Consider the following 20734-nt stretch of genomic DNA (forward strand, 5'->3'; position numbering starts at 1 on the left):
CCTGTGCTAATCTTCCTCCATTTTTTGTATGTGGGATGCTGCCACAGTGTGGCTTGATGAACAGTGTGTAGGTATGCACCCAGGATCTGACCCTGTAAACCCTGGGCTGCTGAGGTGGAGTGCAGGAACTTAACCACTACACCTTTGGGCCAGCCTTCTCCAATCTATGCTTTTAATCACTATCTTTTGAAAGGCAACAGTAACTGCTTGTTTCCCTTTAGTGTTTTGTTAAGTTCTCTTTCACTCCTAGCATCGCCAGGCAGAGAATAGGTAACCTGGACTCAAGACAGTGGCAAGTAGAGATAGGGGCATTTTTTATGTCTGCTCCTGTATTTCCTCCTTTACTACAGATGTTGATGTGATCTTTATTTTCTCTTACAATATTAAACTGGCACTATCCTAATGAAATTTTAAAATGAAGAACAAATTGAATACTACAGCATACTCCTTAGCAAAAGTTCTAGAGAAGAACCCTGAAAGAAGATCCTCTAGAGAATTGGTAAGATCCCTGAAGGCGAATGTCCTCGCTAACCTCGCCCTGTCCTCGGGGCTTCTCCAGCATCATGAACAGGCAGTTTGCTCTGTGGCCTCTCTGCTGAGTCTGCTGAGAACAGAACCACAAAACTGTCAGATCCATGGGAGGGAACCTCAAAAGACTGGTCAATGCCATGAGGGGGCCAGTGAATCAGTCCTACTTGAATTTGTTTTTATTTCTTCATGGTTCACTATTTTACCCCCACTGACACCAGGTAGGATGCAATGAGGTTCATAAGAAGTCTAATTAGAAGTCAAAATAAATATGGGGGCTGGCCCTGTGGCCGAGTGGTTAAGTTCACGTACTCTGCTTCCTGCGGCCCAGGGTTCAGATCCTGGGCGTGGACATGGCACCGCTCGTTAGGCCATGCTGAGGTGGCATCCCACATGCCACAACTAGAAGGACCCACAACTAAAATACACACCTATGTACCGGGGGCTTTGGGGAGAAAAAAAAAATAAAGATTGGCAACAGTTGTTAGCATAGGTGCCAATAAAAAAAAAAAAAAAAAGAAGTTAAGATAAATATACCAGATATTAAATTCAGTTGTCTTTGATAATCATCAACTTGTTAACAGTCAAAATGTACAAAGAATTACAGCCCTCTTTTCATGATTGAAATTAAAAGTTAAAAAAGTTGTTTTTCTTGGGTAGGGACAAACTCTTAACAGATTTCTTCCTGTTTTTTTTTTTTTTTTTTTTTTACACAGAAAACACTTCATTAAAGAGACTAAATGGAGTAGTATAAAGCCTGTGTCTTTTTCTAAACATAAGTTCATTTTAAACTACTTCATTGATTGTTCATCAGAGTCTATTATTTTTATCATTGTCATTGACATTAAAAGTCAGTGGATAGTGTAATATTACTACCTGTTTTTTGTGGTCTAATAATATAGTGATTCTAGAAGTAATGAACTGGGGTTGTTCATTAAAGAGAACAGGAGGAGAAAGAAAAAGAAGGGGGAAGGGAGGAGGAGGAAAAAGGAGGATGGGAAGGGGAGGGGAGGGGAAGGGAAAGAAAAGAAGGAGGGAGGAGAGAAAGAGACAGATAGAAAGAGAGACAGAAGGAAGGAAAGAAGAAAGGAAAAAAGTAGGATAAAAAAAACACATGGATCCAAAATTGCAGTATTCCCATATATTACAGTTTTACAATCAGGTTGAAAAGGCTGATCTTTAGAATCCCGAGATTGTTCGTTGTGCAAAGACAGCCTAGAAAGAAAGGACAGCACATGCTGTTGGTTTCTTAGATCTCATTCGTGAGCAATAGACTAACGAGATTATTCCTGTGCTCCTTGAGATGTGGACAGTTTTTTGAAGGTTCTAGCAAACTCATGGTCTGATGAGAGAAAAACTATCCTTTTCAAGGAACGTCCTGATGGAATAGCTTGAATACTAAGAAATAAGAATATTAGCTTTCTCTCTAGACCCAACTATCCCATGCCTCACCCACCTAGGTGCCTGGCCGTGGGATCCACAAACACCTGCGAGGTGTAGCCACAGGCCCTCAGCCAGACTCCTTCTCTCCTGTTACTCTTACCCCCTCTTTTATTGTTTGTTCTTTCCACACTATTTTCTTTATATGCCTCCAGCTGATAGCTCATTAGCTTCCCCACAGCATGAACACCCTTCTCCTCCAATGATACTCAGAATTCTACACACTCTGTCCAGCTCAAATGTCGCATCGCCTTTGTAGACTTTTCTGATTCTTTCAGGAAGTGAAATCCCCTCCCCTCCCACACACACTTTCCTGTATTTCCATGCTTTCTTTTGACAGCTCTCAAGCCTCATCCAGACATTCTGTTGTATATTTATCTCTCCCACCAGTCTGAGAACTGAACCCTTGTATTCTTATGTCTCTGGCACACTAATAATATTTAATGGTTGTTTATTGAATGAATCGAGGAGCCTACAGCTTTGAGGTGAGCATGGAATTCTGAAAGGTATATATATATATATCTGCATTACATAAACATATTCAACCCTGGAAGTTGATGGAGTACAGTTATTGCTGTTAAAATCACTCTCCCTCAAGAAGACAGGTTTTTATTTTCCAAGTTATATTACTATTCTGGCAGTAGTCTGACTTGAGGAGACAGGGTAATGTACTGCTAAAGGAGTGGGGGTTTTGGAAGCCTGAGTTCTAATTGCAGCTCTGCTGCTCTCTAGCTGCGTAATGCTTGACTCATGAGTTCACTTCTCTGGATAGTTTTCTCATTCAGAAAAAGGGGATAATAATAGCATCCAATTCATATGGTTGTTAGGAAGATTATATATGTTAGTACATACAAAGCATTTAGAAGAGTAATTATAGGAAACACTGAATAAGTACTAGTTATTATAAATGGAACAAAGAGACCTTTAGCACATCAAAAGCAATGGGTGTCAACACTTGAGTGGGTATTGAAGATAGCTTGGCTATCAAAAGAGTTTTATAAATTTTGCCCTCAGATCTCAGATTTTGATTGTGTTTCTTAGGAAATGATTACTAGGTATCTTTTTCTGATTTTAGGCAGATATTGATCTAACGAGTTTGGTTAGGTAAAATGAAATACTACTTTAAGTCAAATTTGCATAAACATTAAAAAACCTTTAGGTATATGTTGTTCCCAATAAAAATTGTAAAATTATCCATGTGTGCCAAAACAAACAAGCAAATAAACAATTGTCAAATATACTCAATTGCTCTCATTTGCACAGTAATATTTGAAGTCTTTGGCTAATGATCACTTCTAAAGCTCACAAAAGTATCTATCCAGGGATACACAGCGGTTAACAAGCAAACGTTTTAGCAATTTCTATGCCAGGTGTATCCTCCCTGCACCCTTCAGCCCAATATAAATGTTGCTGGACTCATGGACCTAATGTGGATGGATCATCGGCGGTGTGAGGATGGCGAATGGAATTGGGGAAGGGAGATAGTTGGTGAACACATAAATCAACAAGACTGCTCCAGAGAGTGGTAAATACCGTGGAAAAATACGACAGATAAGTGACAGAGAGTGACAAGGAAAGGTCAGGCAACCACTCTTGGAGGTAACTTTTGACCAGAGGCATGAAAGGTAGAAGAAATCAGGCTTACAAAAAAAGCAGCTCCTTCCAAGCAAAGTGACGCAGCACAAAAGCCCTCAGGGGCAACAATCCTGGCATATTTGAAGGAATTTACAGAAATAAGCATGGAGTGTAGTCAGTGAAGGTCAGAGTGGAACTTGATCCATGTAGAGAAGCCAGGAGAGGGCCAGGTCGTGGACCAGAGTTTGAATTTTATTCTAAGATTAAATGAGAAGCCATTGGAGGAGCTTTAAGAATGGCCCTCACATGCTTTATCTTGCATTTAATACCATTCTGATTGCTCTGGGGAAGATGCACTCTATGTAGCCAGAATGGCAGCATCTCTCTAGGGCAGAGACAATGGAGCCATTGTTTAGCAGGCTCACTGTGGAGATGGAGAGAAAAGCACTAATTGGGATATATTTTGAAAGTAGAGTTGACAGTAAATACTGATGGATTTATTCATTCAACAGATATATAATAGGACCTACTAGGGACACAAACTTGTAAAAGGAATGTCTCCTGATGCTACTGGGGTTTTCCCGCTCTCTAGGTCATTTCTAAACCGATAGTAATTAAGCCAGTGAGTCCTTACACTGTAAGTCACTATCACTGTGCTTGCTTATACATGGGCTTCTTTTTAAAAATTGAAATCACTAAAGACTCAAGGGTCATTATGAGGTATAGCATATATTTTTTTAAGATGCATTCAGCAAAAGACGGGATAAAAGCTGCTTCCGATTTGAGGCAATGTGACGTGTTTAACTTTCTTTTTTATTTCTCTAAATAGCTCGTAATTCCTAAACTCTTTGTGTTTATGAGCATAACATCTCAGCCCATGTAGAAAGCTCTGCCTATATAGATTTGATTGCTCGAGCAAGTTGTTTAAGCGAACTACAGAATGGACTTCTGAAAAGAAATTGCAGGAGGATGGCAATTTTCAAGTCACATCTTTTATTCACATTTGATTTCAGTGTGTACCTGTGTGTGAAAGAGAATTTAAGTGGATATAATAACAGCTTCAAGAAGGAGCAAAATTCCGCTACTTACACTTTATGCTGTGAATGGCATTATTGAATACCCTAAATTGTGTTAAAAGTGACAACTATAAATCAGACAAACACTTCATGCTTGGAATTTTATCTTCTACATTGCTTAAGCTAGTAATTTTCATACAGTGCTGGAGGAGGCGGGCAGTCGTCATGAACTCCATTTCCAAGAACATGACCTTTTCTTTACTTCTACATTTCTCGGTTCCTTCTCTGGCTCTAGCTCCTGTTCTCACAGAGAGGTAACTGAACACTGACTGTTCTGTTAGGTGTGAAGTTCAATGGAGACAGAGCTAAAGGATCAATGCTTAGAGACATGAGGAGGATCCTTTCCCCTTGTGAAAAGTAATGAAATCCCGCCCAGAGTTTTCTATTTGGTTTGGGGTGTTGTGTTTTCTTATTATCATTTAGTTCAACTCATTCATATAAATTATCTATAATTGTGTAACAGTTGGGAAGGTCTTCCATTTTTCATATCATTAATTTTTATGTACATTATGTACTAAACACAGAGATTGCTATAATTCCGTTTATCCATCATTTGAGCAAAATTCCCACAACAGTCAGTGCTATTAGATATTAACAAAGTATGGACTCAGTGTTTCCAGAAAACCTCTCTATTAACAACAACAAAAAAAGACTTTAAAATCAGCAACACTAACAACAGAAACCTTTGACAAAAATATCTGAGGCACTTTGGCAGACAACAAAACCAAATTACAAAAGCAGTCTTAACGGACCAAGCAAGGGCTGCGTTTGATGGCTCAATTTGTTTCACTGGAATAAAGAATAATGAAAGAAATTTTATCATTTAAGAATAGCTCAGAAAGCACAATAAAGTGTCACAACCAAGAACATTTTCAAAAGCAAAAGACATAATGAACTAAAAACCTTTGTAACAGAGAACGTCTTTATGATGGATGTGTTCTGGCAAGGTGCAGCAACCAAGCAAAATGCACCCCGTCAACAAGCCCAGAGTTTATGGGCGGCGAACACATCTCAAATACCATTTGGTAATAAAGATGATATACACTTCTACTTTTTCAAATAAGAATTATATTCAAATTATTTATATTTTCTCTGAAAATTCAAAGCACTTGCTTTGTGTCCCATCTCATACTATCTGTGTAAAACAGTACGGGAACTAACATTATTTCCCCCATTTTACAGACAGGGAAATTCCGAAGCATAGCGAAATCATATGACTTTTTCTTCAGTATTTAGTAAGCTAGGAAAAAGAAAATAAAACAAGGTATTCCGAGCTTTGCTTACTAGATTATACAGTTATGTTCCTGTCGCCCATCTGATTTTAAAAGAGGAAGGATGGCTTCCCAGTTTTCCTTTCTTCCCATCCTCAACTCCTCTTTCTTCCTTTTCCTTCCATGTGTCCCCTCTCCTCTCCTGTCTCCCCCCACCTCCCCTATTTGTCCCTTCTTTTCCTTTCCTTGCCCTTTTTTCTTTGACACAGCTTTAACAACTCCTGTGAGGCAGCATGTGGTGGACACACGCAGTTCTCACGCTATAATTGTCACGTATTGATTTATTCAGCAAATATCTGTTGAGCCAACACTGCATGCCTGGGGTGCAGAAAGCATGGGTGAGGAAGACAATACTCACTAAACATAAAGGTGCCACTGTGGGCAGTATTGTGCACGTGGCTCCACGTGTACGTACAGCAGTGAGAGCTGACCTAAACCTGCGAGGGGGCCCAGGTGAGGAAGAGAAAGTAGAGGTAAGATCTGAGGGAAAATAATGAGGTTAAGGTAGGAGTAGTAGGGATGGAGAAGTGTTATAGGCAGAAGGGGGTACATATTAAGGCCCTCTGATACAGAATAGACCCAGAATAATAGTATTCAGACTGTCAACGTCATACAAAAACCTTCATGATATTCCTCTTATCCACTCTTACAACTTTATCTTCATCTTGTGCTCCTCTGAAACCCACACATTTACAGTTCCCAAACTTGTTATGATCATTTTATCATCTATAACTCTGTACATCTCTTCCCTCCAAATGGAAAGCCTCCTACTGCAAACTCTGACTCCAGAACCCCAGCAGCTACCCCTTTGTCTAATGAATCCCTATTGTTGCTCAACTCCATGCAAATATCAACTCCTCTGGACGGCATTCTCATGCATTCCTTCACTGAGTTATACACACGCATGAACATACACACAATAGAATCTTTATATAGTGACTCCTCAAGAAGATCTCCTTGAAAAAAATCAAATAAATGAAGAAATAAAATGATTGAGATACACGTAGTGGGGTTTGCACTCTAAGAATAGATAGCATTGAACAATTCTTTTAAATTAAGCACCAGATTTCCAATTATTTTTAACAATAATTTTTACATTTAAGATTAGATAAATCTCAAAGAAAAATTTAACAAATAGATATAAACTCAAACTAACTTTAGTGAAAGAACCCTTTTGGACATCTGCAGATAAGACTGGATGGATGGAAATTATACAACTGTTTCTTTTTAATTCCTCAATAGATGCAAGCAAGTTTACATAAAACTTGCTTTACATAAAAACTCCTTATCATATCAGCATATAAGCCACTAATGGAAAAATTGAGATGAAAATAATCTGGCTTTCTGAAATACAAAAATATGAAAATATCAACATGTTTTAGAAAAGAGTTCATATTTTTATTTTCACACTATCTAACTCTGAGGAGTTGCCAGGGGAAAATGAAGTAGGAATAAACAAAGTGAAATAAAGTAAAATGATCCAAAATAGTCATTCTGCTTCACTGTACATTAAAATAAAGAAATAAATATTAAGGAAAAGACACAAGACGTATTGAAATATTTGGATGTTACGTAATTAGTGGGAGAGATTATAAAATCAAGAATTTTGAACTCCACAGTGGGGTGAAAATTCACAAACAAAAAAACTCCATATATTTTCAGTTTGTTTTTTCTTTTTGAGGAAGATTAGCCCTGAGGTAACTGCTGCCAATCTTCCTCTTTTTGCTGAGGAAGACTGGCCCTGAGCTAACATCCATGCCCATCCTCCTCTACTTTTTTTTTATATGTGGGACACCTACCACAGCATGGCTTGCCAAGCAGTGCCATGTCCGCACCTGGGATCCGAACCAGCGAACCCCAGGCTGCCGAAGCAGAACGTGCAAACTTAACTGCCGTGCCACTGGGCCAGCCTTGTTTTCAGTTTTAATTTTGTGGACTCTCACAAAACCCACCATCTTTCCTACTATCCCACCATATGTCTAAGTCATATGAACACTGACACAGAAAAGGTTTTTTTTCTTTTTATCATGAATTCACTGATGTTGCTTTCAAACTATCCCTAAGTGTCAAGAGCATTATGCATCTAAGATTTATAAATTACAGACCTCAAAATAGAAACAGAAATAAAGGTTTCTCTATTGACTAACATCCATTTAAATAGGACATTGTATTTTTTTGCTGTTGAAAATTCATTTATGCTAAAGAGCTATTCCATCACCTTTCATAACGTGTTTTGGGAAAACTAAATTATCCAGTTACACTAGATGAAATAGACATCCCCAAGAAAACATTGCTACTTTAATTTATTTTTCTAGGGAAACAAAATTGAAAAAATACAATGCCATTTTATGGACTTTTCATGGTCTAGAAATACATAAGAATGTAAATTGTCTTCCATCAGGAACTGGAGCAACCATTGCATTAGAAAGATGCGTGTCTACACAGTAATAGCAATCGCTCTCTTATTTGATAAGAAGACAGAGTTCAGGTTTAGGACACAAAAATGTTCTGTTCTTTTGTGGTGGCACACTTTACATTCTGAACTACTAATTTCCAAGTAAATCCTACTGTGGAAAATTAAACAAAACCTCCACTCCCCCAAAATAAGGAAAAAGCAAAGTTTCTCCACATCCTCCAGATCCTTGTACTGACTCTGATCCTGGTTTTCAGTGTTAACAGAAGAATAATATCATACATATTATGAGGCCATGGATCTTCGCTGACTCCAGCTTTTACGAAGTCCCTGCTGTGCATGGAAAGCTCTGCACAAGTGGTGATTCACGGCCGTTTGTAAAGGTTAGTCCTGCAAATCTTTAAGAAAAGTTAAAAAAAAAAAGAAAAACAGATAAAGGAAAAAAAGAGGCGACTGCAGGTCTTTCAGTGAGTGGAAATAGAATTTTCCACAATCTATATCCTCCACAGGGGTCCATTCTTCCCACAGTTGGTGGCTGTCCTCCCAGGCTCGAAGCCCCAGCGCTCCCAATAACACTAATTGCTTCAAAGTCCCTGCCCAGATAAGAAGCAGATTTCGCTATCATAGGGCAGTTAGAAGTTAATTTATTTTTTTAACATAAACACTGCTGGGACACATATAAAAACTCCTATGACCCTACATTAGAAATATCAAAGCATTACTTTACAAAGACGTATATTTTGATGTAATATGTAATTTCTTTGTTCTACCTGAAATCTTATCTGATTGTGATAATTTTCTATGAAGCACGGCATTTATAGAAAATCAAGATCACAATCGTCAAAGAATACTTGGATGCCCTGCTATCAGTAATCAGTAATTCTTTATAATCTGCTCTCCAACAGACGTGGGGTGGTTCTTGCATTTTATTTGGTTGTGTTGCACATAAAATGTTTCTATGAATTATCTTACTTATCTGGTTCTATATTACTTCAGCTTTAAAAAGAAAAAGTTCAGTTCCAGTTATCTCATGTCGATGTTTTCCTATGCCTTACAGCTGCCTTTTCTCTAATCTGTCTGAAGAGCCAGCACTAATCCATAATGTACTGCACCTGCTAGTAGATTCCACGACCTCGGAGATTGATATACACGAAGAAGGAAAGCTCATTAACCAGACTGGGTGTATGAAAGTTCAGCAGACAGCACATGGAGAAGTATATCATTGCAGTTCCATTATACTCTACTGTCAATTTCAAGTACACTGCTCTTTCAGGTGCATATTTTTTACTCACCTGAATTTGCAATTGGCCAACAGAACAGGCAAGGGTTAGTGAGTCTAGACACTGCTCTGAACTTTGGAAAACATAGCAGATTTCCTGGATCCAGCACTGCTATTTTAAAGCATTCTAGAATCTGAGCATTTTTAAAGGTATCTGTCAAAACGTAGAAAATTCTGTTTTCATAATATTCTTTGTATAGCACAAAATTAAAATGAGTTAGAAAAAAAATAAATCCAGTAAGGCATATATATTTCAAGCTTTTATAGTTACTGGTGACACCATCTGATAAGACTCCAGACTTCCTTTACTATTGTCAGCTGCTGCATATTTTATAGGGTGCTGTCTCGACTTGAATGATGGTGGGTTACCTAGTATAAGCTGTTTCACCTCATACATGATTAAATTATATTTCTTCCTGTCTGAACAAAGATTATATTGAAAATACAGGAAGGATTTGGCACCAGGGAAATACATGTTAGTATTTGACAAGTGTGGAACAGTGTAGGAAAATATCAGTACGTGATGAGGTCATGATAGAATCTAAGAAAAATAAGAGGAAGTTCACTGAATGTTAAGTGGACAGATGCCCAGCTATTCTTTTGAAATGCCATTCAAATGGCCCTCATATCAGTTAATTTTCAATTGTTAGATTCATGTGGGCAAAACAAGTTGGTATCCAAACAAATCAAGAAACCTTATTCCTTGCAGTTTGCTGAATCAAAAGACCTAATACGAAACAGTAACAGGAGTTCATATGTGAGTCAAAACGTATTTTAATTTGCATTTTCTGTTTTATGCTCGATTAGAAAATAATGACATTTTAAAATGCGTAAAACTATGAAAACAGGATACCAGCTAGAATAAAAATAAAAATTAAAAAACTGTTGAAAATGCACGAATGAAAAATAACAGAAACTTCTGAGCACAGAGGAATACAGTTCTATTCTAGAACAGGGCAACACAAAGTAATGTGAATCCCTAAATTGCAAGCTGGACAAGGAGAGAAACTACGCTGTCTTGGTATGGTTCATGCCTTTTGACAGCAGATCAGAGAAGTTATAAAGCAGAAAAAAAATATGCGGAACTTTTCAAGGTTGTTTAATGCAGTCCCTTTCCTTAAGGCAGATGAACTCCCAAGGCAGTAAGAAAGAACTGTATAGTTGTTGGTTCTATTTTACAGTATTCCAGAGAGGGAGGGTCCAGGATATTCCCTCATATACTTTTTCCAGCTTTTGTTAGCCTCGTAGGATGCTTATGAACAAATAAATCCAGAAACTACCAATCAATTCAGAATGGTTCTGCTAAATTTGGCAATAATATTTCTTTTAGCATACTGATGACGGAAAAAAATTTTTCTTCTCTACTTCCCTCAATACATCTTCTCTCAATACATTCTTTTTTCTCTCATGCATGTTGATAAGTTACCTTTTCCCCTTTTCTTCTGACCTTATAGTCATAGAATATAACCAAATTCATAATGCTGGTTTGTAATATTTCAAATTAAACCTACTTTACATTTGTTTATGTTTTACAATGAAAGATACCCCATGACTTAACTGGATGAGAGTAGAATCTCAGACTTTTAGCATCAGATGAGATATTAAAAGTAATAGATTTCACATTCCTTTAAACTTTAGGTTTGGATAACTTCAGTGATTAGGAACTTAACATGTCATGATGCACCCATGCATTTTTCTGGCAGATTTAACCTATCCTCACATAGTGTTTATCCTTATATAATGCTGGAATTTTACCACTATCTTATTTTAAGGCAATTTTGGGGCTATTCATTATTCTCTGTTAAATTTCATCTTGCTAGATTTGGTTTATCATTCCAATATGCTAAGAAAAACTGGACTTATTATCTTCGGGTGTATTTACTATCACTGCCGGCTTTATGTCATGCTGTCTATATCCTTATTCATCCGTTCATCAGCATACTAAAAAGCCAATACTAAGGACAGAAATCTATAGATCATTTACAAATCCACAGAGAAAATCACCATACAAGAGAGATGTCATAATATACAAAGTCTATAGCATTTCTATGATGTGAAAGAATAGATCACTAATGAAAAAACAAAATAAAGTTGGATTGGCCTTTAATCTTTAGAGCTTATACTAACATTAGTGATCACTTATCCTACTTATAAGTCCTCACAAACATCACTTTCGATGTTTGAAGTCAGTTGTAACAGCAGGGAGAGGAAGTGGTCCTCTCTCTGGATGATGTCATGGATGTTGAATGATTCCCACTGAAAACATTTCCCCAAAGGACTTTGATATCTAAAATGATGCAATTATCAATCTTTCCTTTGGAAACTGGCTCTCAGAATACAAACACAAGTGCTCAAGATAGAAATACTACATGCTAAATAGTCTTCCATCTTATTTAAAGGACCAACTAACCATAAGTCTCTGAATGACGCTGTATGAGGGGTACAGAATTCAAAAATTTTAAAAGCAGTTATAAATCCATCTCCTTAATGACAAGCAGGCATGGACATCCAGGTAAGAAACAGCAGTGACACAGATCTGAGGGCAGAAGGTATAGGGGAGGCGACCATCAGTCCTGATGCTTACCCACTTCCCCTGAGGAGGTGACCAGAGCAAATGTGGGGTCAGATGTGTAGCCCCAGAATGGAAACGGTGTGAGGAAGTGGCCCTTGCCCCTGTGGAGATCAGAGTCTCAATTGGCAAGGGAAGGGACAAAGAGAAAGGTTTCCCACATTTGTTTTCATCTCCCACATGCACACCTCAAATTCCAAGAATTATTTTTAGAATATCCTTGGCATTTTTCAGTGTCAATGAGTTTGAATTATATCCAAAAAGATGGAATAGCTCAGATTTATCTCCTTAAGGAATACCTTTGAGGCACATTGAAGATTGTCTAGTTCATCGAGCTTGTTTTACAGAAGAGCAGCAAGTTCTGAGAAACAGTTTCTTGCTAAAGATTGTAGAGCATTCAAGCTGTTCCCTAACTTAGGGCCATCCAACACAACAGGCCTTCTGGGTTTGTTTTCTTTTGTTTTTAATAGCCATGTAGTTTGAGGGGAAGGTCTTTTTGATTACTCATATTTGGTTAAAGCACTTTTCTCCATACTTCCCTACCCCTCCAACCTAATTTATAAGTTTCATTTTTACACAATGTAGGTTTTTATTTAATCAAGAATTTAAAATACCAGACATAACTTATCTAAATAATTCATTTTAGGCATACCTGGAGTTTCACCAGAGACAACTGAGCTATAGTTTTCTTTAAAGCATGAATCATTTTCTCTGAGTATGGAAATTTCTTACACTAAATAGGTGCTTGGCATACCACCCACTATTTCACATTTTTTGTGTGCACTGGGATGTAGAAGGGGACATGCTTCTTAGGACCTCAGAAACAGAAACTTTATGGGAGAAAAGTCAGAAAACTGAAATAATCCCACCATTATTTAATACATTCCCACACTGCTATACTTTGCCACATATAACAGGAAATAAAATGGCAAAGCTTGGAAAGACAAAAAGACAAAATTAAAGAAAAAAGGGCTAAATGCTTCATCTTTGATTCCAAATAAAATTAGTCAAGATTTTCAAAAAGGCCTCAGATGACCCTACTATAGAGAGATAACACTTAGCTACATATTTTCAACCCAATTTGAATTGTGATCATTTTTAGAGACTGGATGAAGTGAGCCTACCAATATCTCGAGCCAGAAGCAAACTCAACTCATGGACAAAGTACGCATCATGGATGATATTGTGAATGTCAGTTTTTAGCTAGAGAGCTGCACATTAATATGTCTTTACTACAATTCGAGAATAGAAGTCAACGTTGAGAACTTACATTACATTTAATTGTTATATTCAACACATGCTTCTTAACAAATCTGTTTTTCTTGATTGAAGATCACAAAGGAATTTAATAATTTGAAGACGTAATCTAATTTCTCCCCAGTGGGACTGGTATTTACCAACTAGTCTTGTGAAAAGATTGACAACAGAAACAAAATGAAACACATATTTGAAAATTCTGTTATTACTGTAAAAAGCATAAATAGGATACATACTGGGTTTAGAAGGATTGTGAGGAAAAGTTCACCTCCTCTGATACTTTTATCCAATTCTTGGGGTCCTCCTGGATACTCTTTGTAGAAAATAGTGTGGGTGAACAATCCACAGGTCTGTCGAGGGAGGACCTGAGGAAAAGGGGGAAAAACAGTACACTTTGCCTGGAAAACTCTCAAAGCCACCCAAACAAATAGACACAGAGAAAGTCTTCAGTAGTATCGAATCGCCAGACAAAATTTCAGTTTGGAAACTTCAGTGGATGATCTATATGAATCTCATTCCCAATATTTTGAGCTCGTCTTGGATTTGCTAAAACCACCCCACAGCTTAAGAAGCAAGCTTATAGCCAAACAATGTATTAATTTGTGACCACTCACAACTATGGGATGTTAGGAATTTATGATACTCATGTAAAAGTGGTTTGAAGTTACATTTTGTCTTCATTCCACATGTAGATATTAAGAGCCTTCAATACACACAGCAGTATGTGCTCACCATGATGCCATTGTGAATGAAGCCCTTTCGGTACCGTGCAGGTTTCAAATGTGGATACTCTTCAGTGCTGGTGACCTGAATACCCCAGACCTTCTTCCAAGCTGCATACAGCTGAATATGAACCGGGTAGACCCCTGAGTGATGTGGCGCCACTGCGTAGCCCATGTTGATGGGTATCCCATGTTCCTAAAAGGAAGTCAGAACAGCATCATGTGAAGTGTGGTCAACTGAATTCTATTAAAATTGTTTCCACAAACATCCATTTAGGACACACTGAGTTCTATGCTAGCTATGAGCAATATAAAAACTAATAGGATGGAGTTTTTGTCTTTTGGTAGCTCGTAAACTTAAGGAGCTCTGGTGGTAGGACAGACATAGTAAATACTTTGGGAATGTGGTGTGTGGGTGAGATTAATTCTGAACTTTGAATATAGAAAGTTTTGGAGGAAGATAGGCAGAGAACATGGCCTTTCCTCAGATCGATATAGAAAAGAAAATGTCACTTGAACAAGCACTCAAATGTGAGAGATGGAAGAGGACTCTGTGTGTGTGTGTGTGTGTGCCCATGATGTTGAAGACAACCAGAAAGGTAAGTAGGACCATAAAGTGATGAGCCTTTACTGATAAACTGAGGGATTTTGAATTGATGAATTAATTCTATTTGAACAGGATAGATATGGAAGCTCTCTGAGCATGAAGGGCCATGATCTGCTTTATGTTTTAGGAAGAAGGATCTGGTGACAACATGTTAAGATGAACTAGAAGTGGGGAAGGAATGAATCAAGGCTGTGCATTAGGAAGCTATTGCAATGGTGAGATTAGAGGGAACATGGGTACCTAAACCACATTATTGGTGGTAGGAATAAAAGCCAGGGGATAAACGCCATACAACATCCAATAATGTTTTGGGTACAGAGGGTAAGGAAAGAGTAAGGATTAAGATTCTCCCCTTGGTTTTGGACCTTAGCAAATCAATTTATTTTTATGAAACATACAGTTTACTATCAGATGCTTGCCTAGGCTAAACAGTCAATTCTAAAGGAAAACAGGTATAAATTTAAAATAAGAATAAGAAAAAATTACTAAAGAATGGTATTATGTTGTAAAGTACGTGCTATAGATCTTCAGTTTTCTAATTCCTGCTTCTTTATACTTTTCCGTTTAAATGCTTATCTGCTTTATAAAGACTCCTTGTAGGATTGATTCTCATCAATTGAGGTTTTAAATGACAATATACAGTAATATATGAAAGCTGATTGAATCAATAAACAGAACACAAAAGTGTTGACAATTGCCATTTATATTTTCTGTTACATGGCACACAGCATAGGAGAAGAATCAGTCTGGCATAATAAGCAAGCAGTGAATGGATCACATATCTACAAAGCCTAAATCATATGCCACACTCAGCTCAGAAGATAGGCCCTAAATATTTCGCAAAGCTCCATCATTCTTCCTTTCAGGCAATGACCCTCATTGTATAGCCAAATTCACCTCTCTTTCACCAAGACTACGTGTTTTCCAACATCTATTACAATAAATGACTCCGTGGAAAGACTGAAATATGAAATCAATGCTATAAAATGAGCCAGAGTCTTTTGCTATAGGTACTAGGGCAAATTCATTTCTTTGTGTGTGTAGAAGAAAAATACTTCTTCACAGAGGTTGTATTTTTAATACAAGGCAAGCTTGAAAAAGTCCAGTCACAGAACTACTTGGAAGCTACCAGAGGGAGCAGGCTGCTACCATTCCCTGACTCACGACTGGGGGCCATGCACTGGGAAATGCCTTAGTTCTCTCTGGTTAGTTCCACGTTGCCCAGTTAATTGCTGCAAAGCATTCTGAGGATGAGCATTATCGGGAAGCCAAGATGTGGATGCATTAGGTATGACACACAGATGAACTTCCTCGTGAGAGAAATCTAGGGTCAAGTGTGTTCAAATCCCTTGATCTGGTAAGAATTTGTGTGACTGCTGCTTAGCGAAGTATTCCCGATTTACGAGAAAGGGAAAAAGAATCTGTTATCCTCTTATTATTCCTTCAACTGGTTCATACTGAGGTTTTGTAATCGTGTTGTCCTATGATTTGAAAAATAACGAAATCAACAGTGCATGAATCTTAACAGTCTGCGCTAATCACTTTATTAGTCCTCATTTTCTACCATTGTATAATATTTTATTCCAAATTTGGGGCCTAGGACACGAAATAAATATGTGGATGTTCCAGAAACAAAGAGATTGAAAATAAAATTGTGAAGAAAATTGAAATATCAGGGGCTGGCCCCGTGGCCGAGTGGTTAAGTTCGCGCGCTCCGCTGCAGGCGGCCCAGTGTTTCGTCGGTTCGAATCCTGGGCGCGGACATGGCACTGCTCGTCAGACCACGCTGAGGCAGCGTCCCACATGCCACAACTAGAGGAACCCACAACGAAGAATACACAACTATGTACCGGGGGGCTTTGGGGAGAAAAAGGAAAAAATAAAATCTTTAAAAAAAAAAAAAAAAAAAAAAAAAAGAAATATCAAACAACTGTATCTCTTCAGGAAAAAAAAAAGACATTTCACTTTTGACAGGTAGTGAAATGAATTGTAGAACTTTCATGAAAAACCAGAAGCTAAAAAGCAATTGATTTGGTGAGCAGGAAGGAAGGGGCAGTAAAAGGATTTTATTATATTTATTGATTTCTAGGGGCTCGATGTTATACTGCTCATAAGGTCATCTTATCACACTGACAAGCAGAGCTCAATCAAAATAATAAATCACACTAGATAATTATGAGTTTATACTTTTTCAACCTAAATGATAACACACAATGAAAAATAAATTCCCTAGAAACTCTTTTTCTGTTATCAAAGAGCTTGCTGAGCTAGAAACCTTCATTCTTTATTGTCCAGAGTGTAAAACCCATTTCACAGAGGCTTGGTCAACTAAAAAGTGAACTAAACATCATATTTATACACGATCACAAAAATTACAAAATTTGAAAGACTTTCTAATGTGAATATTGGAAACATTTGAAACTATAAAAATGTACATCTAGCAGTGGAATAAACTAATTCAAATATGGCATTTGTTATTTATTAAAACAGCATCTCTTACAGGATCTAGGAATTCTATGGTGTTACAATATGAGACGACACCACAAACATTTACAGAGGAGTTTAACACGATCTAATTTTTCCAGTTATGTTAAATTCCCAGTTGATTGGGAAATGGTATAATACGGTAATTTGCAGACCATATGAAAACAGGGTCACCAGTTTTCAAAACGTAGAATAAAATAAAATATATTTAGCACTGAACCTCTAACAGTAGCTGGCATGATCTCATTTAATTTTTCTTTGATCATTCCTACTGATCATATCTGCTTGCAATTGCTTAGTACCTGATATTTATGATGTGTTTTTACATTCATGTCTAACGTGATACTCATAATTGCCCTGTGAGATGGCCTGGATGTTATTATCTACTGTGGAAACTGAGGCTCCGAGAATGCAAATGACTTGCTCATGTTCACAAATGTCAGAGCTAGAATTGTACCCAAGTCCTCTAAATTCATAGATTTTGCGTTTGCCTTTCTACTAAGTTGCTACCACTGTGACCCGCCAGTTAATGACCCGAAGCACTGTGCTGACAAAAGGGAATTGATTTTAACATATATTTCTGATCTGGAACTCCTATCCACTCTATTTTTACTTGGAGAAGTTATAAAGCAAAATTATACCTTTTGCAAACTCCTCTGCAGCTATCCTTTTTTATGCAAACAAGATTCAGCCAATTAGAAGTACTCAGGAGAGAGTCCAGAAAGCAGTAGGTGGACAGAGGCTAATGTCTGGCAACTCCTGGCTCCTACACTGGCAGGTAAGATCTCAAACACAGCAGGCTTTCCTGAAGCAGTATGTGGTGCCCTTTTGCAAGGCAGTGGTGGAAACTTAACTGCTTACTCCAGAGCTCCAGTGGTAGCTTCAGAAGCAGTCGCTGCCCTAGGGACTCAATTCTGTCTGGCTCTGCCAGTCCCTGGAGGCTGAAGAGCCTAGAATCTGCTCCATCAGCCCTTTCAGTGTATTTGGAGTTACTTAAATCGTTGAATAAAACCTTTCCCTTTTTAAAATAACTCCAAGCGGCTTCTGTTTCTAGCAGGGAAGTCTGACTAATACAGGTGGTCTTTGCCCCTTTTTTATAAGTATAAAAGGTTTAAAGGGTTCAGGTGAGATGTCAGTGGTTTGAATTCTAGGAAAACAAAGGAAGAGCTTCCTAAACCATAGCCCAATATTTCTCCAAGGAAACTCATTGATATATAGCAAACACCTATTTGTCTAGCTGGATACTATCGTGATATATATATATATATATATATATATATATATATATATATGACTATTAAATCTTATGTACCGATCAGTCAATGGCTAGTGTATAGAGAAAATAAACAGGGCACTAGTTTATTTAAATAATAGATACCACAGGTATTTGACACGTCAATACTGTAGTGAAACCATATAATGTAGGTAACATAAAGAAGGGGGACAAATCCTATTGAAAGGACATTGCTCTAATGGATTAATTTTGATGACCGCAACCACGTCTATGCCAGCATGCATTGTAACACCCCTTCCTGAGGATAACCCATCCTAGTAAATGGATCAAGACCTATGTAGGCATCACATGCAGAGGTAGAAAGAACCATAGGTGAGCACGAGCAGCACTCTGGTCAGTCACCGGTAGACACTTTTTAGAAGACCTCACACACCATAGGAAACTGGAGGAAAAAAACGAGAAAAAGGGGAGTTGGGAGGATTGAGCTCATGGACTTACAGGCGACATTCCTGGATCTCTCACAAATAGCAGGACAGAAACCTGAAGAAGGAATGGAGGTCTTGATACAGAAAGAAAACTCAGGCAGATGTCATTTTCCCTATTAGTAGGACCATATGTTTGCACTCCAGGAGATACGGCTTACGAAACCAGCCCATAATATACTTAGGATGGATTTATGTGCCCAGTGCTTAGCAGCACGCCTGGCACATTGTTGTGTTTAGTAAATATTTTTTAAAGGAAATAATAAATTTAAAAAGTTATTAAATAAATTTACCATAGATGTTTAATAAATGAATATAAAAGGAAAGTAAATGAAATAATGATCTCATAAATGAATGTACTTGTAGTAAAGAGATAATGCATTAAACAGTACCCTGTTGAATTTTAAAATATTGATTTGTCCTCCTAAATATACAACTTCTAGTAAGCAACACTGGTGCTAAAGAAAATAGACCTCATTATCTATTTTTCCTTTTAATAAGGACTTGGAATCATATTGTCAACTTTGAGAATGATCCTAGGATCATTGATTTTCCACTGTGTTTTGGGAACTGAAATTGTCTTCTGTTTTCATAAGTGATAAAAGCAATGACTGTGTGACCCTGGAAATTGGCTGGGTCAGTCTTGACACTTCTTGGACTGAAGCCTAGTAAACGGTAACAAATCTCTGGAGAGCTCTGTGTTACAAATGGATTTTTCTTTTGAAAAAGAAATAGAACAGCAACGGTGTTGCTTCTACAGTGTGAACTTTCCGATCTTAAGTAGAGCTATTTTGGGCAATTGAGACACCTCCCTTTAATATTCTTGACCCTGCTCAAGGTCTACTTTGCAGCTTAAAGGGAACTAACAGAAAAACTAAGTCAGTCTTCATTCACACTAGACAAAATGTGGTTGATTAGGCACCTGCTTTGCTAAATTTGGCGGTCAGAATTCTTACTTTATTGACAAGATGTTCAACATATTTTGGTTCATTAAGTTCTTTTATTTAACACATAATTTATTATGTTCTATGATGTACTAGGAGCCATTATAGGCACTGATGATACAGCACTGAACAAAACAGACAGAAATCCCTGCCATCAGGGAGCTTATACTTTGGTATGGTGAGACTAAGATTACACAAAATGAAAAGGTAAATTGTATACAATATGAGAAGGTGCTAAGAGCTATGGAGCAAAATAAAGCAGAGAAAGGGAGGAGAATGAATGAAGGGATATGAGTTTCAGTCATGGAGAGGGTAATATTTTGAGTCAAGGTCTGAAGTTGCGAGGGATTAAGCCATACAGAAAACTTGGGGAAGATCATTCCAGGCAGGGGGGGAAAGTACCAACATTGTTCTGTGTTGAAAGCACCTCAAGTATTTTGAAGAAGAATAAGAATTCAATTGTTTTTGGAGCAGTGTTAGCAAAGGGGGAGAGTGACAAGAGATGATGTCAAGAGGCAGGGTTGCTACAAACAGCCTTATAAGTTATTTACTGAACAACTCCAGGGGGCACCATTCACTTGACTATGCTTTTACAGGGGCTGTACGATGCAGCATCACTGAATGGGTGCAGACCATTTAGGTCCTTATATACCACTATAAGGGTGTTGGTATTTACTCTGAGTAAGATCAGGAGCTACTGGAAAGTTTTGAGCAGACAGCTGATACGATCTAGCCTACCATTAAAAAAAATTCTTCTGGCTGCTATGTTGAAAGCTGACTTATAGGAAGTAAGGAGAAAAGCAGAAGACAGTTAGTAGGTTATTGAAACAATCTAGGTGAGAGACAATGATAG

At 37.7% G+C, this 20734-nt stretch overlaps 1 protein-coding gene across 1 annotated transcript in view; it reads right to left on the reverse strand.

The window, feature by feature from the left end:
• Positions 1–20734, reverse strand: part of LOC106840255 (bifunctional heparan sulfate N-deacetylase/N-sulfotransferase 4) — a 268031-nt gene that overhangs the window by 85513 nt on the left and 161784 nt on the right. The window contains exons 5-6 of the mRNA XM_044767308.2: positions 14141–14326; positions 13645–13773 (exon numbers count right to left, since the gene is read on the reverse strand). Coding sequence (XP_044623243.1) covers positions 13645–13773; positions 14141–14326 — 315 coding nt within the window. The remainder of the gene's footprint in view (positions 1–13644; positions 13774–14140; positions 14327–20734) is intronic.

The sequence above is a fragment of the Equus asinus genome, chromosome 3, assembly GCF_041296235.1.
Source record: "Equus asinus isolate D_3611 breed Donkey chromosome 3, EquAss-T2T_v2, whole genome shotgun sequence".
NCBI classification, from domain to species: domain Eukaryota; kingdom Metazoa; phylum Chordata; class Mammalia; order Perissodactyla; family Equidae; genus Equus; species Equus asinus.